Here is a 20,074-nt window from a genome sequence, read left to right on the forward strand (position 1 = left end):
AAGATAGAGGCTGATCTTTCAAATATGTTGCAAATGAGATTAATGCACATACAGAAATGGAGAAAAGTACTTTCTATAGAGACTACAGCATTTTCTAGCAAAGCATAGATCAACGTGAATAGGTTATTCTTAACTTGACATTTGCCTTGTGTTTGACATTCTAAAATTCAAATTATCTCCTTAAAATGCTGAATGTAAGGAATCTGTATCCTTATATTAACCTCTGCAATATATTAGAGAAGCCCAAATAAACTGTGAAAGGCTACTGGGTTTAAAAGTATGGAATATTTCATAGAATCATAGAATCATAGAATATCCTGAGTTGGAAGGGACCCTTAAGGATCATCAAGTCCAACTCTCGACACCGCACAGGTCTACCCAAAAGTTCAGACCATGTGCCTAAGTTCACAGTCCAATCTCTTCTTAAATTCAGACAGGCTCGGTGCAGTGACCACTTCCCTGGGGAGCCTGTTCCAGTGTGCAACCACCCTCTCTGTGAAGAACCCCCTCCTGACGTCCAGCCTAAATTTCCCCTGCCTCAACTTAACCCCGTTCCCGCGGGTCCTGTCACTGGTGTTAATGGAGAAAAGGTCTCCTGCCTCTTGACAACCCCTTACGAGGAAGTTGTAGACTGCGATGAGGTCTCCCCTCAGCCTCCTCTTCTCCAGGCTGAACAGGCCCAGTGACCTCAGCCGTTCCTCGTACGTCTTCCCCTCCAGCACCTATCGGTGCTATCATCCTGGCCAGGCGGTCTGTAATAGACTCCCACAACGACATCCCCTTTATTCGTTCGTCCCTTGATCCTTACCCATATTTATATATATATAGATATTGATATATAGATAGATACAGGTATATATATAGATATATGGCATATGTGTATGTATATACATATGTACATAGGGGTATGATGGACAATGGAATTTTCTGTGTTCTCAGCTTTCTGTAGAATTATTGGTCTTTTTTTTTTTTTTTTTAATATGTTTTTTAAAGTACTCTTTCAAAGGAGATCCTATTTCATAAGCATTGTATCACTTTTTCCCGACATTTTTAACAAGTATTTCTTCCTAAACATTATTCAAAGACAATAGACATTGCAGAGCCCTTTACAGAATGATGACTTTATGGTGTGCAGATTTGTTTTGTTAATAAGAGTAACCACAGTAACGTGTGAGTGTATGTTTCTGTAGATCCAGAAAAGATATAGAAGATAATGTTAACAGAGTGATGATGCAGAGAACAGTAGAAAAGTGCTTAAATTATGAGAAAGGATTGCTGCGTTAAATATTTCAGGTGACAGAAATCATATATATATGTTCACTTTACTTTTTTTTTTTTTTTTATGTACTGCAATGGTAATGGCTGCTTTATCACTTTATTAGGATTAAAAAAAATATTTTATATCCATGTAATGCAGCTATTTTTTTATCTTGCATTTATGGGCATTAACATCTTGCTATTTCATTCTTGATAAGAAAAGACTAGTCTATTTCTTTCTCTTCAATTTTGTATACCACACGTGGTAATGTAACTCAAAAGACAAAAAGCAATAGGTACCGCAAAAACATTCCACTGACAATTGCCCTTTTTGGTTAACAGATATGTTGTATGTAGGCCTTTTCTGCCCTGGTCTGAGTAGGGTGACCATAGTGTAGTATCTCATGAGTGGTGTATAGTGAGGCTATTAGAAACTTGCATTTATTAGTTTATTTATTATTCTCTTGAATTAGAATGAGTTGGGCAATAATAAGCAGAAAATTGATGTGGAGACTGGTGGGAGAAGGCAGAAAACCTAACTCTGTGCTAAATAACAAAATGCTGATAGAGTTCTATAATCTAGGAAGAATATGTAGATCGGGACGGTGCTTTTAGCTTTTGGACTACTGAGTGCTGGGGGAATGTTGTGTTGTTGGAGGTGCTGCTTTCTAGAGAAGAAATTTCCAGTTGCAAGTAAATGGCATTGGTAATTACAGAATGAGAGAAAACAGGGGTGTAGACATCCAACAGTTTCAAATGCATGCATTTCCTTAAAGATACTTTCTCTCATTGTACAAATAGTTGCATTGCAGCAGTTCTGTATGAGTGACTATTGTAGAGCTCAGTAATGTCTGTGTATGTCTTTTGCATCCTTTTCAAAGAAAGAATGTTTTACTAATAGTCATACATTTATATGAATAACTCTGTTCTTTCATGTCTAATACTGAGTAAGTAACTGAACTTCCATTCAAGACACAAAGCTGAAATCTAAGAAATTCTGAGAGCAAAATTCAGAGCTATGAATATCTATAATGTCAAGTAGTGGAAGGATTTAATTAAGTCCTTATGCACAGTTGAATACCTCCTGAATTTCATTTCAGTTGCTATTAAGCATCTGCAAATGGAGTCGATATAATCGCAGGCTTTGTGACATTTGATAAGATATTTTTATTAGCAAAGATGAGAATCTGCATCAGCTACAAGACTTGAGAATACTTGTTCACTTTAGCTTTTGCAAGTCCAGTAGTAAAAGAAGGGTTTTACTTCATGGAAGGTCTAGTTGGTAGGATGTTTTAGGAAGGAAAGTTGTTTAAGGAATAAAGATTCTAAAATCTGGCAATAATTAAACAGAAAGTTTGAATTTAATGCTTAAGTTTTTGTGCTTTTATGCAGCTTTTAGAAATCGGACTCACTTTTCTATATCCTTGGGGAACTGTGGGCTCCTAAGTGCTTGTGTCTTTTAAACAAGCCACGCGTCTCCAAAAAAGGCAAAATGTCATAGGAATGACATTTTAAAATAAACTGTATTTTTCCACATTAAAGTTTCTTGTTGAAAGACATAAGTTCCCTCATCCCCACCCTCTTACAGTAGAAATAGATACAGATTAGCATAACCACTTCTGCATGATAAATTATCATGTTGGACTTGGATAACCATAAAAATGTATCTACAGAAGAAATAGAATTGAAGAAATTTAAATTGTGCTTTCTGGTTGATAATGATATTAAAAAGCTTCAGTTGCAGTTGCATTGCACATCCTGGGAAATTAAAGAAGCTCAGATATGGTTAGTTTCACTGAAGAGCCCTCAGCAATGGCAATGCCTCAAAGAGACATTAAAGATTGCCTGTAGCATGGAAATATGTTGGAAAGACAATGAAATTAGCAGGTCAAATTGCAGATCCTTTAGTTTCTCTACTTTATGCACTGAAGTTTTTACACTGATTAATTCACTCCCCGCCTATGATTCATTCAGTAGCATACCCAGCCATTGCTTTCGCATTTTGGAGCATTGACTACCAAGCTACTATTTTGGTCTCCAAAGCAGGCTCTCAGTTTTATGAAGTGTGCACCGCTTATCCCAAGTTTCACCTCTGGAATGAAAAGAACGGTGTTATTTTTCAAGGAAATGTACATGCTTAAAGAAAATCATAAGCACTCTGCTGTAACCAAGGTCTCATTATTGAACCAGGTATGTACAGTTCCAAGGTCTAAGGAAATGCTGGCATTTTGCTGTAGATCTTAATGAAAGGTAAAAGATGTACAGTCCCTGGGTACAGTTTCCGTTCAGAGTACATAACTAATACCATGTCTCTGACTTTGGTGTTTTTAAGCCAGGCTCCTACCAGAAGGAGAAATCCTGCCTTCCCTTCCATCCTCTGCCATGCATTTTGCCCTGTCCCTTGGACTGGTGCCAACAGAGCACGCAGTATGCTGAAGCAAGGAACCATTCTGATTGCAAAAGAATCAGTTTTATGTTTTTTGCTGGCTTAGTTCCAGTCAAATCAGTTTTCTGAGAAGCTTACCATGTGGCCATAAAAATGTTTGCACTAATATAAGGCAGTAACACTCTACTTAGGGGTAGTGGGAAGCTAATAGGTATATAAAGGGGTAGTTGCCCCTTTAGGTAGCAGTGTCATATCAGATCAGATTCACATCTTCAATTGCAGCACATTCTTAGCTGACTGGCATTAAAAAATTAAACTGAGTAAAGCAGTTGCACTCATGTGACTGTTATCACTTATGTCTAGGGTCCTTCAATGGATTGGAAGTGCCTCTTACCTTTTCCACTTTCATTGCTCCACGTTCCCCATGGGGTCCATTATTACAGGAGTGCATAGCTGATGCATAGGGAAGCGTGGCAACAGAAAGCTCCTTCCTTTCCTAAAAGTAAAGGTCTGCTGTTGTTGGTGCTTGAGGGAAAGACGGGTTTTGTGCACACAGCCACTTTTGCCTCTGTCATGAAAAGCAATTAGCCACTAATATGGTGATACTGGTGGAGCTTTAAATGAAAGCAAGCAAGCAAGCTTGTTTCCAAGAGAGGTAAGCACTGCTATTAACAATGTTAGTGTTTGGAATTCTGTGTTGTTATAGATACTAATTTTTGTTTATATCAGTAGTTAAAGCATTGGTTACTGTTAAACCAGACATACTTCCTGCGTTAGACTTCAGGTTTTTTTTTCCAAGGGTCCATTAATGGAAGTGGGTGGCTCCTTGCCATCTTCAGTAGGATGCTCTTCTAAAAGTATCCAGCTCTTAAGGGAAATAATTTAATAACTGTGCTTTAGGCATGCAAATTATCTTCCATAGTGTTAAACCAACTTACATATTTGAGTCAGGACTCCCAGTCCATCTGCCAGAAGACATTCTTGCTGCAGCTGCTCCTTCATTCAGCAGCATTTTATCCCATCTTCCTGATTTTTCAGTGGGGTTTTAATTTTGCATCAACATAGCCTTTAGGAGTGGCAAAGATAGGTCCAAGCAAGATTCAGAGGTGGAGCCTCCCAACTTTTTAAAACAGACTTGTTCATTAGTCAATCCCAGCACTCAGACTGATACCCTCCAACATCCTGAGCACATCTTCAGAGAAAAGCTGCATCTGGTCTGACTGACTTGTTGCCAGATGTGTGATGGAGCAGGTGTGGAACTGAAGAACTGCTGCTTTTTGTGGCAATGAATTACCACATGCCTGCTGATCTGTGGTAAATGTCTACTTGTGGATGCTCACCTCTGGTAGGTGCAATGCCAGGCAGAGTGGCTTCCTCTTGCTTGTGCTGCTGCTTTTATAGGAGAAACGAAAAGAGGTGAAAGATTTATTTTAGTTACTGAAGTCAATAGCTGTTTCTGTTCTCAGTGTATATTCAAGAAAAATTGCCAGGTTAATATTTGTTTTTAGATTTTTTTTTTTTTAAATCCAAAGGTTCGAATGTTTTATGGAAGCCTTCATCCCTAAGTGATTGAATGTGGAGAGAACTGAATTCCAAGATAAAAACAGGTAGTAAAGAAGCAAATACTACAAAAATGGAAGTATTTACTGTCTTTATTCTATCAAAACACGTATGTGATACAAGTATGTGACTTGCTTTCTTTTTTAACCAGCAATTTATTGTAGTTTGGAAATCCTCTAAGGCTTCCTGATTCCTTGCCAAATCTATAATTCATTAAATTTATGTCCCTATTCTTATAACAGAGCTTGCTCAGGGATATAAATCTCTCCTTTTTTAGAGGGTGAGAAAGACTCTCATAATTATATTTTGGTAAGCAGAATAATAGGGCCTCAATTTAAACACGGGAGCAATAAAAAGCAGCCTTAGATACCCTTGTTTTCAGGCTGTGTTTCTAATGTAACATCATGTAACTTTGATAATCCTTTTCAGCAAGAAATCCTTAATCCCATATAAGCAATGACATTTTTACAAACGATATGATTCATCACTAGCCTATGTGAATACACATCCATTAGTGCAGCTATTGCTAGGTGCTGTTTCTGTTGTTCTCATTTCTCAAGTATATGAGTGTTTAGACACAGTCAAATGAAAGGATATGTGATGAAATTGGAACATTTGGAACTTGCTTGGAAGTGAATTTTAGACTGTTTCATGTCAAGTTGCATTTCTCCTATTTTCTTGCTTTATTCTCTCTAACCATTAGATATTATCAGCTTTTCCAGTCTTGGGATTAATGTGAGCTTTAGATGTTTTTAAGGGGAGGGGTAAGGAAGAAAGATAGACATTTTCGAAGATTAAGTTCTGAATACTCTCATTAGAATTGCAGAATTTCTGTATTAGGTACAGCAAACAAAGAAATACCAGTACAAGAAAATAAAATGTCAGAAGCACTTTGTTGGTGATCAAATCCAGGTACTTAAGAGACGGTCACTGCCAAAACTGTTACAGTTTGATGGTTTTTATGTCTTGGAAGAAAGAAAAAGTTACTCGCTTAGCATGCTGTCAGACTTCACAAACCATTCTCCCTTACTCTCTCTCAAGCATGAATTCTGAAGTGCTAAAAATATATTCTTCCTGCTTGTTCTTATGGCACATTTCTCAAGAATTATTTAGTGATTTAAAACAAAACAAAACAAACAAAAACACACACACAAAAAACAAAGAACACATTTTATTTGTGTTTTTGGGAGGTGATATTAAAAAAATAATAAAAATAAATTACAAGGAAACTGTTTTGGTGGAGGATATTTTGAGAGCAAATGAACTGAAGTGCACTCATGAACTATTCTCCTTCCTTTGACTATTTGTTTGATCTCTATTTTCATAATCAGTTTAATGAAAGTAAACATAGAAATTACTATTATTATCTCATTCTTTAAGATATCCAAGTTTTTGAAAAATTAATCAAATAGAGAATTAATAAAAGCACTTAATGTAGGACATATACACTTCATGCTGCCCTACTTCCATTAGTTGTCAGCTCTGATGAGTTGGGTTGGCCGTTTCCTTGTGAACACATGGGTACAGGCTTTTTAGTAGAAATTTTGCATCATAATAGCTAAACTACAGCTGGCTGAGTGTGCCTAGGAGCCATGCGTCTCAGCAGTCTTAAACCCTCCCGGTGTGTGGGAAAAGAAGTTATTCCCTGAAAATTTCCGATAATGCAGACACATCTGAAGGAACTGTAGCCAGAGGTGAATAATGAGCTGCTGTCACCAAATGAGCCGAAAAACTGTGCTTGGCATTGTCGTCACTGTTGGCAGGAAAGGAAAAACAAACGCATCACTAAAGAACATCATGCAATTTTAGAGTTGGCCATTGTAATTATTTTGCACTCTTACTGCATATGAAATGAAAGAAAATAACATTTTAAAGAGAGAATGCAATTCAGATCTAATTAAGTTGCAGTATATTTAAGAATAGAAATCACCCTAAAGACATCTAAATATTGAATGTTTATAGTAAGGGATAATAGATGTTCCTAAATTACTTCTGTGTCAACAGAAACCTGACATTGTTTGATAAGATTGTGTTCAAAATGTAGTCTCAAGAGATTAGCAGATTAGTCCTGGATGATGGGCACAGAAGAAAACAAATTAATGCAAATGTGGAGTGCAACTGCTCGTGGAAATAAAGCTTCTGTAGAGGAGTGTGAGGCATTGTGGCTTACATTCAAATTCCCGCTCCCTCTTAGACAGGTTTTTACAACCCCATTCGTTCTAAGTCAGAGAGTTAATTTTACCCTAAAATATGCTTCTTCCAAATGTCAGGACAATGCCCCTGGTTCAAACACTCCTTTCAAATAACACTGAAAAAGTTTTAGTTTCCTTCCAGCATAGAACATCAAGAACAAAACCCTCACATTTCAAAATGTGTTGTGAAAAACGTCCTCATACAGAGCCCGGTTGTGAGTGAAAGCAATTTCTTGCTAAAATATTAGGCAGAATAAGGGACTTACTATTTTAATTACCTATTTATTTATTGAGACGTGGTTTTCTTTAAGAGGATTTAGAGCAGGGATGGTGAACCTCTACACATGAATCTCTTGTCTGCTGAAGGACGTTGTGTGACTAGCAGCACTTCTGCATTGTCAGAGGCCATCTGGTGACCTGCACCTGGAGAAACAAGTGCTGCCCACCCATTTCCATTTGCAGCACCTTTGGGTGGTGTAACAGGGTTGCCTCCTGCCCATGACCTGTGCAGAAATGCCCTGGCTTCAGCTCTTCTGGGTGTGATGTCTGTGTCCTGCAGCTGCTATCTAAAGGTTCTGCCTCAGGGTTTTGATGGTCAGGAGGGTTGGCAACTCCAAGCTATTAACACTGGCCTTTGTAATTTATCTTGAATGACAAACAAACCAAATTCAAAAGTTGAAACAAACTATGCACTCACCACTAGCTTCCAATTTTTAACATCAGAACTACTTCTAATTAGTATAATACTTAGGTAAATCTAGTTTCCATCACCTGGAAAGATTGCAGTGATTTGTCGGGGGTAGCTTTTGTTTCTTTCTCTCTCCATTTATTTATTTATTTATTTTAAAACAATTTGACACTTATTTTCCTACTGTAGTGATTTAACAAGCATTGAGATGCTACCTGATTTTTCACACTGGGGCTATTGTAAGTTTTGAAAGTTTCTGGGGGATTTTGACTGAAGGCTTCTTGACTAGTTACTGTTGCTGCTGACATAATTTTTTCCAAATGTGAAACTGTTGCAATTAGCCTTTGGTAAGATATGGGTGTGTGTTAGGATTCCTAGATGTTGCACAATAATTTTGTTTTACATCTCCAGAATAATGTGGCCAAAAGCAGAAGCACTTCTGGCCCTGAGCAGAACATTCCTGCTTTTTACCTTGTTTTCCTTTTGTGCAAAATGTAGCTTGGCCAAACATATGATAAAGAAAATATTTACTTTAGTGGCATTACTCTGATTAATACTGGTGTGGCAGAAGACTATTGGGTTAAAGAGCCCCTGTGGGCCAGACTGCACAGCTGTTTGGAGCAAGAAACTGCCTTAAAGTCTAAGCCATATAAACTGTTTTATTGCTGTCATAAAGTTCCTTGTTATGACACAGGCTGGAATTCTCTGAAGTGCAGAATTGGTATTTCAAATCCATCCCACAGTGATATGGGTTCAGCATTGTGCACAAATTAATTGTCGCATATTTATATTCTGTAGCCACAATCCAGGAAGTTTTGTAGTAATTCGGAAGCATCTTGAATCCCAAGTTGTCTGTTGACCTCAGCGCTGGCAGTTTCAACATATTCTTTCCAGTTCAGCAGGAGATTGTAAATCAGCAAAACTCTGGCAGTTTGCCAGGTTCTGTGCTGATATGCATGTACCTCAGAGGCGTCATTTGCAAATTTAATTTTGACACAATTAAACTGGCTGAAGCCCTGAGCAATCCAACCTCAGAGTTGACCTGGCTTTGAGCAGAAACCAGGACTAGAGACCTCCTAAAGCCCCTTTTGACCTGAATTATTCTGATTCTAGATGGAAGGGGTATGTATTCCAACTTCAATTTTATTTGGATTTATTGTTGATCAATTCTTCCCCTTGACGGGACTATAGGAATTCAGGTTTAGGAAATTCTTCCATTTGTGGCTGTTCTACAGCTGAGAGTCTCATGGAGGAACAGAAATGAGTGGTTGCATAAGTGGATCTGAGAACTGATTTGCACTCCCTTTGACAGCAGAAATACTTATTTCACTGAACAGTGTAATTGCATTTTCCTTTAGTCTTTCATTGCAGCTTGTGACATAGGTGATCATAGTTTTGAATCACAAAAGCAAACCCTTTGCTACCCATTGGCATTTTCTACTTTGTTCTGTCATTTGCAGTTTTGATCTGTGTGTCTTTATAGAAAAAAGCAGTGCATATGAACTATGCTCATAAAGTAGCCATCCACTGGGACCTGTAACCAGGTAGTTACATCTCCTGCTCATCCTCATCCCCTCTGGGTATAAACATTTTGGTCAGAGGTTATAGATAGAGACCGTAGTATTCAGATGCTCCCTTTATCTCTCCAAAGACCAGCACTTCAGAACTGGCCCTGACTACGTCATAATAAAAAATAAATAAATACATGTAAAACAGATCGCAAATCAGAATTTTCCCTTTCAAACTACACAGGAAAAGATCTGACAGCACAGATGTGCAGTTTTTCTTACTTGAAAAATATCTTCTGTTCTTTTTTTTGGTCTTATTTGTATGACCAGTTATTAACGTGTACTAGCAATTTAGTAAGCACTTCTGTCATGAAAGTGGTGCTCTAATACCAGCACGGGTTGCCCAGAGAGGTTGTAGAGTTGCTGTCCATGCAGATGTTCGATGTTCACAACCCAACAGGACGCAGTCTTGGGCAACCTGTTCAAGCAGTTCTTTCCAGCCTCAACTATTCTGTGATTCTTCTGTGATTCTCCAAAAGGTTTTTTTTTTTTTTTTTTTCAACAGGAGAGCTGTGATTCTTGTATTGGATTGTATTTATACTGTCAATAATCCTAATGTGAATTATTTCAACATTTTTTCACTATATATATCATCCCTAAGGATTTTAATCACAGTATAATGTCCTCCTATTGATTTTCACTCAGTTCCTGTTGACCCCCATGGCAGAGTATGGCTCTGAAGAGATCAATCAGTATTATACTCAAGTCTCCTAACACCTAATTTCCTACACAACTGAACTTCAGCACTTGTAAAATTTACTTCCTTGTGACCTTTTTAAAGGGCCATTTTGAATTTATAAACCATCCCTCAGCAATCGGGGGCTACTTTAAAATGAACTACATTGTGAAAGTGGGAGCTCTGTTGTATGTATACTGAAATATGAACAGCATTTAGCATCTGGATACAGTGAATCATTCAAATTATGACTGAAAAAAAACACCAAGGAATCTATTAAAATTTAATATTCCACTGGCATACAGAAAAGTCAGCACTTCTACCTAGCAATTTCTTTTAATCCGTTTAATAGACCGCTGAGTCATTGGTTCACAACTAAGGTTCAACAGCAATAAATGGTTTTATTTTAAATTCCTATAGCTTAGTAATTGCGTAGCTGATCATTCGATTATAGAAAATGTTTATAGGAAATAACCACCAGGTAGAAACACCTGCATAAAATGTTTGTTTATCTACAATATGCCTATGTCTCCTTGGTCCATGCAATTTCACTCTTTCCAATGACCAAAATCATGGCTCCATCTGAATTTCAATTCACCTTTAGTTTTGTGACCTCCTTCTTTCATGGATCAGAACATTTGCTGTCTTAACCAGTTTTAAAATGTCTGAGGTGCAAGTCAGAGTCATGTGGCAGCACTGTACAGTAGCTAAGCAGTACTGAAATGTAAGTTGATGTGACTAAGTATTATTTCTGCAAAGGGTGCAGCTCTAGTACTCTTACTGAAAGAGTGTTTTTCATATCCCGCAGCATCGTCATTCCAAGAGTTAACTTCTTGACTATCAAGACTCATTAAGTGTCTCTCTAGTCTGGAGCTGACTGTATACATGTCTGTGCTGAAGAGTTTTAAATCATGTAGAAATATGTATGGTAGAGGAAATGAACATCTTTTATGACTTTTCTCTTAACTGCAAATCCTTCAGACAGTTCAGCAGAAAGACTGTTATTTCTATTCTGTTTCCTTCTGGTTTTCCTAAGAAAGCTTCAGGACTTTGTTTTTATAGACTTCAAGCAATGTCAAAGTACATTTTTCTTTGATACTTACCAAAAACTGGGAAGGAAAAAAAGGGCCTTTTTGGGGGAATGCCTCTTGTAACGCCCAGTTAGGCTCTTGGGCACAGAAAGTACTTTGGATAATGTGTACAAGTCCTGTGCCCATGTGGGGCACAGTCCATGGAGCCACTGTCTTGCTTCTTGGTTTTGGTCTGCTGTTTAGGTGTGACACACGGTGGCTTTGATTTCAAACTCAGGAAATAGGGAGCTGGAAGCTCTGCTGAAGCTGGGTGTGAACACCAAATGGCAGCAGCAGCTGGCCACCTTGTTTGCCCTGGCTGGCATTGGATGCAGGCTTGGATGGGCTGCTGTCAGGGAGACTTGAAGCAGAGCCATGTTATTGTTAAAGGATGCTGCCAATGGTGACAAGCTGTGCAAGTCTTGGTCGCTCTGAAAGAATATCACTTAGGCCCTTAGGAGTCCCACAGATCCTCTGCATGTGGGAACAGTCAATAATGGGCATCTGGTTTTCAAGAGAGGAAGACCGACATTATGGCCCCCTGCCAAAAACTGGTGCCAGTTTGACAAATAGCATGGTTATTTCAGAGTTTCTGCCACACCGCAAATGAATCTCCTTCTGGATGCTGGCCACGGCAAATTCCTGAGGCGGTCCATACATCATCTTAATGCTGTGAAGTCTGTTGTGAGGCTGTGCAGCGAGGAGTGGTTGTTCAATTAGTGGTGTCTTTGTTCAAGGCTTGCACACACTGCATGTCCTGGCTCCAACAGGGAATGCTTTTGCTTATTTTAAGAGATCTAAATCCTTCATATCTTTCTGTGTTGCTGTTTACTGAAGTAAACACCTAAACCCCATTGTCAAACCCAGCAGGTACATGTGATAATCTGCATAATTTTGAACTTCAGCATTTGCACATCTGCCAACACTGTTGGTAGCATATCTGCTGTTGCCATGATGTCTATAGCCGTCATCTGAAAACAGTGATACCAGTGGAATGCTCTGGTGGGTCCTTAGTTCACTCCTAATGACCAGCAAATGTGCTGCAGGGTGCCTTAATTAGCAGTGTGTTTGCCCACAAAATCAGCGGGATCTGCAGACTCTGGAGCATATGTAGGATCTGTTATACAGGTAGCGAGGAGCCTTCTCAGCCCAAGCATGGGATGACAACAGAAACCTTGAAAGTAGTGGGACAAGATGGTACTGGAGACTGAACTAAAAGCTCACCATTGGCCAACTTCTGGTACTTAAAAAAAAAAAAAAAAGAAAAAGACTTGAAAACAGACAAAATTGGTTTTAAGGGTAAAAAAGAACAAGTATCTGATGTATGTGAAACACACCATGTCTGGTGAATTTGGACATAAGGCAGACTTGTAGACTAATAAAGAAACAACAAGGTGTAAAGACTAGTTAGAAAATATAAAAATAGCCTTGAGTGGACTGTAGGCTGGGGAGGAAGAAACCATCCAAGTAGTATCACACCTCATGCAAAAAAGATACCCCCTGGCACACCCCTGTCACCACATCACCACCACAATCATGATCCTCCCTGTGAAGACCTGGGACACTGAAGTCTCACCATGTGGACTGACTAACGCTGGGACCTGAAGGGGCAGTGAAAGGCTGAAATGGGTAGACTGCAGAAAGCTTGTGTTTTGATTACACAGAAAATATCTGTTTTGACTTGGCAGAATTTGAACTATAAATGTTAGTGTCACATTTTGACTGATCAGATAACTCTTTTATTAGACTGTTAAAGCTTTAAAAAAACAAACAACACCTAACATAAGGTATGACTTTGCCTTTAAAGAGTATTCCTTGTTTTACTTGGAAGATGTTGAGTACAGCATGAATCAGCAGCAGGCATGTACGCGTGTGCACAAACACACACCCACTGCTCCTTCCCTATCCAGTGTAACAATGCTGTAGGTATTTTCATTCCCATCCTGCGTTTTGGGGCACTGTGCGGGGAAGAGTTATATCCGTGAGATACATGGCATAGAACGGTGTAGACTGAAATCAGTTGTACCATATTTTTCCATCCTTTATTTTCTAGGGTGATCTGTGTATGAACAAAATCTTCGGAGACAAAATATTCTGCTTACGACTATGCATCTGCTATCTCGAAGGGCTTAAGAGGAAACATTTGGCTCTTTTGTGATTATAGTATTTTTCTCTGATAATTTCTGTAACATACTAGCTGGCCTCCTACATCAACTCCTGAATGGCAACTAACAGCATTTTTTTTCATGAAAAGAAATTTTTAATGGGCTGTACCATAAATAGCTGGGACTTGCTGTCCTATGTGGAAAATACAGGATATGAGTCATTATCAACAGTAGGAGACCTTAGATCCTCTGTAGTTGTACATATCTTCTGTGGCCATATCAAGGACTGCATTTAATCTGAGAAGCACATGTTCATTCCAGATAGCTACAGGAGACAACTTGGCTGCCACTGGCACGTTTTGTAGTATCTATTCTCTAGTAAAACCTACTCTACTCTTTAAAGAAACTCCAGTTCATTTTGTAACCACTGAGTTTCTAGTACCTTAAAGTGATAGTGAGAAAAAATCAAAAATAGTTATTGCTGAATTACAATAACATTTACTGAATTATTGGCTTGTCTTCAAGACAAAAGAGAGAAGCAGTCAGAAACCCAGTTCTTTCAGGAGTTTCTGATGTCCCATGTTCTTCCAGAGGGACCATTTTTGTCATAGATGTGATATCTTTCAGTGAATCTTTAAAGATCCTAACTAAGCTAACATTTTTTAACAAAGATCAATGAATTTTTACTATGACAATTTCTGCAACTCTCTAATTGTTTCTAACATTTTTAAGAATACAGTTCAAAAACAGTACCTTATATATATTTTTCTCCTTTTCCATTTCCAGGAGTTACATATGGATTTTGAAATTCTTGAATAAATTTTGCAGTTCACTCTTTCACAGATAAAAAAAGACAAGGAAACAAACAGTGTCATTAATTTCAATATAGGGATCAATGGGAGAGTAGAACACCAATACCCTCCAGACTTTTTGATCCCCATGACTGTGCTTTAATCAAACCCTATACTTCTGGGTACTTTAGCAGCAGAGTTAAACATGCTTAAATTAAGGAGACCTTATTGCTGGAAACCAGGGCTGAAAAAACTTTTTAATGGTTCACATATGGCAGCCTGATTCCCAAGTCTTCTTCTAAGGTTAAAAAAATAATTAAATATTTGTTTGGCACAAGTTGAGACAGTGATAATGGCAGCAAAGTCAGCAGGAACTTCCAGTGTGCTTTGAAGGCTAAGTAAAGTCTGCTTGAAATCTCTTCCACTTACTACTGCAGCATGCTATACTATGCTATGTTAAGTTATTACAAAACAGCAGCAGCAAGCATTAAATCACTTATGATAAAGCAGGTATCTGTTTCTCAGGGTGCTAGCTAGCTGCTAGGCCATAAAGAATAGAAAAGGGCTGAAGCACTGAATGAAGGCCTGGGGCCACCTGTCCACATCAGCCTGGTACTTAAATAAGCTTTTTTACAAGCATAATCCATTAAGATCAAATTTCTGTTTCCCTTTGTGGGTCCCAGACTAGAAAGACTTAGTGAGAATGAAAGACTGAAACCAACCTAGTAGCTGTAAACTTGAAGAATTACCTGGAATTTTCTCAGCAAGGTTGCTGTGTCTGAGCACCATAACTATAGATATTTCTTCCCATCCAACTGTGCATATTGCATTTTTGAAATTAGCCTCCACAAGGAAATGATGGACTACTTAATTGCAGTTTAGGCTTCAGATTTGCAATTGTAGATACAGAGAAATTCCATTTCCCAAAGAAATAAGTGAAGAGAACTTTAATTAGTTCTAAGGGCTCTTTCAACAATGAAAGTGAGTAATTCTGTTTTTCTTAACAGAGTTGCTGATATGGATGGAGATCTTTATTTATTTACTTTTTCCCCACACATTATGAATAAATGCATAAAAACAATGAAGAGATGATTTGAATCAAGTTTGACTTAAATTTTTAAAATATCTAGCATAGAAATCACTAGTTTGGATTTGTCCCCTTGGAAGAAAGGCAGGAGAAGGCTCAGAATTGTGGCTGGCTCTCCAATAATGCTAATGTATTTTTGGGCATCAAACATTACTAATTAAACAGAAAGTAGAAACAATACTTTTGCTTCAAATGTTGCTACACAGAGGCTTTTCAAAGTAGAAGAATTGTACGGTTGGCAATATTTAATTTTATTTTAAATTATCATATATCCATTGCCTGTTAGATGTTGATTTTAGAGTGTGAGATGTCAGACTGGTACCACGAGGGGTTTGTTTTCATATAAGAAAACCCATTGCTTTACAGCTATGATATTGTATCATCAAAGGAACTAATGCGTGCAAGTACCAGTTTTGTGCATCAGGAACGAGGTGAAAATGGCATAACAATTCTGACATTCCTTGAGAAGTAGTTTGGACTTGCTGGAAAATATACGATGTTATTTAGTGCCATGGACCAGCAGAAATTCTAAGCTGAATTTTCCTTCTGTACTGTGAAACCATCATCTGTAGCTGAACTTATTTAAATGCTAATGCTTACTTAGATCGTGATACTTTTATCAGTAACTGCATAAGCTGTTTGCATATCCTGCAAATAGCTTCTGAACTTTATGGTATACTAAGTCATACTGGAACTCCTGTTTAGCTGATTTCTGTGGCTGTGACAAGTCATGATGTGGAGATTTTGACTGTGGAATTATAAAAATCTTTATCATACTAACAGTAGGGTAAGCATACCATGACTGGAAGGACATACCCATCTACAAAGCACCCATAGTGAGCTGCAGTTGAGATTCTGATCTAGATGCACACCTTTCAGGCCCCAGTTTCCAAATACTTTCCATTCCATAGAAGCTACACCTTCAGCTCTTACTTCAAATATATGTCAAGCGTATATATTTTGCTCTGCTAAAGCTGAAGATTAACCCACTGCTGGGGAGGCTGGCGCAGTTACTCAAGTGAGACTCAAGATGCTCGGGCTCTAAGATTAAATAGAGAAAACTTTTATAGCTGCTTATGACATCAGTAAGTAAGCAAATTGGACAGGGCTGATGGGTCCTGGACTAACCTTGAACATTCGGATGTCAGAACAGAAAAAAGACGGGTGCCTATATGCTTTGTATTTTTAGATGTCAGCTTGGAGCCTGATTTATAGCAGCTTTCCAGTCTCAAGAGCAAACTGCTTATGGTCTTTCAGTACATACAAAGGCAGCTCAGAGAGGCTTTCAGCACAGAAAATGTGAGGTCAGATTAAGGGATTGATGTAAATCTACACTCTGAAGTCTCTGCTATCTGAGATTTCTGACTCTAAAAGATGAAGCACATAATCCTGAAACTCAGCTGGTACCACTGAGGATAAGAAGCTGTTGCCTTGTCTCTGTCTTAATTTTCTACTTTTGTTGAAACAGTTAAGATGTGAGAGTTTACAGATTTCTGGCATTGCTCACCAGCATTTAATAAGCATTTTTGCTTTTCTAGCAAAATACCTCTTTATATTTAATGGATAAGAAGCTATCTGCAACAGAGCAGGTGTGACAAAACCTTTTTACATCTCCTGAATTTTTACAGATTGCCTGTTACAACTGTGTAAAAGTTAAGCTGTGAGCCATAATTTAGATAAGGCCAGCTAAACATCCAGGCTTGCTTGGCAGCAAAATGTTCTAAACACCTCTCCTTGGTGGTACACTTTGATGAGGGGACTAGCTAGCAGGTTAAGGTGTGTATTGCTTCTGTGTGCATCACTCTGTATTTTCCCTGTTTTGTGGCAGTCAGGGAAGCTGACTCACGGCTCAAGCAGTAGCAGCTCATGATACACTGTTCACCAAGTGGCAGTCCCAAATTTCATATATGCTTTCCTCCCATCTGGTAAGTGGATGAGTCATTTATGACTCAATTTTCTCCGCTCAGCTTAAGAATGATTCCTAATGAGTCAGACAGAATGTTTTCAGGGACTCCTGCTGTTGGAGAGCACTTCACCTCTACCACTCCCATCTTCTCATCTCTCCCATACTGTGGGCTGTGGTCTAACTTCCAGAGCAGAATCCTTCTACACTAAATTCAGGATTGGTGAAATTGCTGCTTTAGTGAGCCATTTTTGATGTAAGTATAACTTTTAGCTTTGCCTTTAGTATTGCCAGGCATGCTGATACAGGAACAGGACCTCCCTTTCTAGTGGCTTTGTGCAGCACTGCCAAGAGACCTTCATGCTGCCTCTGCAGCATGGGTACAGGGCTGCTTTCAGATGGAGGACATTCAGATAGTCACAGGTTTGTTCTTTCCTTTCTTGTGCACAATGATTAGAGGGTTGGCCTGGGTTCCTTTACTACATTGGTAGACTAGATCTGTCTTGATTCTAGACAGATCTTTTATGCTGGCTCTCAGTTTGGAGTGCAAGTTCAGTACTAGTCCTTGTCATAGACAACTGTGCTCTAAACCAAGAGAATGTGGGGAAGGACAGGTGCCAAGCTGCAGGCAGGCTCCTGGCCATCACTGGCAGGCTGTTGATCAGAGGTAGGCCTCTGGGAAATGGTTAGGAATGCCATGTTTGTAATAATAAAAACGGGGCAAAGTGGTCTGCTAGTACAGAGAGTAGCAGTCTGCATTTGTGCAGAGCGCTTCAGTAATATTCTTAAAATTGCTAGTAATATCTATCGGTGGCAAAGAAGTGATAAAGGGATGGCAGAGAGAACTTTTGTTGAACTTATTTTCCTATGTATATATGTACTTTCTTTATACACTGCAGCTAAAAATATAAGTAAGTGTACTCTTTCCATAGAGAAAAATGCAGATAATACAACCATGAGATACAAATAGCAGCTTGTCTCTCACTGCTTTCCCAGACATATGGCCAGTCCTATAGATGTGCCCCTTATGTAAGAGAGATCTTGTGGCACGCTTTATTGCTGCATGACGGTTCACTGGAAAAAGCAGTTTGAGAACCACTAATTGAAAGAAACCTCAAGTTTATTCCATGTTTGAATCCCAAAGATTTTTATTTCAAAATCATTCCATCAATAATCAAAGTTTGTATATTGGAAATTGAAAATCTTTGGACCGTATCTCCTTTTACTTATCTTTCTATTTAATTAAAATTAAATAGTTGGTTCTCCCCAGTTCATTCTTTTGCCCCTAAAGCTATTTCTAGTACTATGTTCTCACTAATTACTAAAATCACAGCTAAATAGCATCCATTCCTGATGGTTCCTTGATAGTTTAAGGATTCACCACCAGAAGCAGCATTTGCTCTACAGTCTATATCTGAAATTAAATGTCTCATAATAATGTCATTTTCTGCTTGACTTTATTCTCTGTTAGCAGAGATTTTCTAATTGGAGATTAAAGATAATGTGGTTATTGCCCCCAGACTAAATGAATACTTTTCTTCAATTTTTAGTAAGGTTGATAATGTATGTAGAGGCAAAACCAGGATGGTTAACAGAAATGACTGTTTGAAATTGAGTATTACTAAATCTGAAAGGAAAACTGAAACATTTTAATATGATCACCTGAAAGGGATCAAATTATTTCCTTTCCAGACATCTGATAGCCATGGAATGTGAAAGGATTTTTATTTAATTTCATTGACACCAGAAGACTGGAGAATGATGTTTATAATAACCGAATTTGATGAAAGAGAGCAAAACAAACTATAGACCCTTTGTTATCAAAATTAAAAAAAGAGAAATAAAACAACAACACACATAAAAAAGCCTTACCAAGCTCTTTTAAAGAAAAAGAGTCATCTCTGGGGACAAACAGATACGGAAAAGTGAGACAAAAATGGGCCACAATGAAAGAACTAATCAGGGTTGAGAAAGATTACCAGGTCAGACTCCCAAAGAACAGCCTGCTGACTGATTTTAGACATTGCTTTTATTAACAGCCATAGTGTAAAAGGTAGGCATGTACTGATTTCAATTTATTCATGATACAAAGTCAGGAGGTACAAAGTAGTATGGATGATCATAACTATACTGCATAAAAACAATTGTATGACCTCGTAAAACAAAGTAATAGCAATAGGAAATTTAATAATGAAAAAGGTAATGTTGTGCTTCTATGTAGTAACAATTCTTTTAGAAACTGGAGGGCTGTCAGCTGGAAGTGGTGCTGAAGGTGAAGGCTGTTAGTTGACTATGAGGCACAAGAGACTTGTAACCTCGAAAAAAGCAAACGTTCCCAGGAGTGCATCAGCTGAGGTCATTCCAGCAAAGATGGGCACGTACTTATGCTGTGGAACAAGGTGCTGGGTTATCTTAAGTGCTTCAGCACAATGAGTCCTTGCAAGTCAAAGCAAAAACAAAACAAACAAACAAAAAGTATGCAAAGCATTAACTTTTCAATTCCTTGTGCTAAACAGTGTATATGAATTACATACTTGCATGATTGTCACTCAATAACATTAGCACATCCTTACTAGTGTCTAGTCTTCGTGGATGGAAAATCTGGTCTTCAGAACTGACTAAGAATAGCTGTCTTCTCTTATGAAGCGATCTGCAAATAGTACACATGGAGAAAAATGGCCTCTGAACTGTTATGAACTGTTATTCATATTCTATTTAAATGAGAAGAAAATAGCAGAAGAGAATTAATTTCACTTCTGCATATTCTTCTTTTTTCATCACTTATATTTCC

General features: G+C 38.2%; 1 protein-coding gene across 6 annotated transcripts in view; it reads left to right on the forward strand.

Moving 5' to 3' along the window:
* The window catches only part of PDE1A (phosphodiesterase 1A), a 253,162-nt gene that overhangs the window by 48,843 nt on the left and 184,245 nt on the right, over nt 1-20,074 (forward strand). The window contains exon 1 of one of the 6 annotated variants that reach the window (XM_084524836.1): nt 17,379-17,539. The exons of the other annotated variants lie outside the window; for them this stretch is intronic. Within the exon in view, the coding sequence (XP_084380962.1) occupies nt 17,538-17,539 (2 nt within the window). The 5' untranslated portion in view covers nt 17,379-17,537. Of the gene's footprint in view, nt 1-17,378; nt 17,540-20,074 lie in introns of those variants that run through there. 6 annotated transcript variants of the gene reach the window in all.

This window comes from Aythya ferina (genome assembly GCF_964211825.1).
Source record: "Aythya ferina genome assembly, chromosome: 6".
NCBI classification, from domain to species: domain Eukaryota; kingdom Metazoa; phylum Chordata; class Aves; order Anseriformes; family Anatidae; genus Aythya; species Aythya ferina.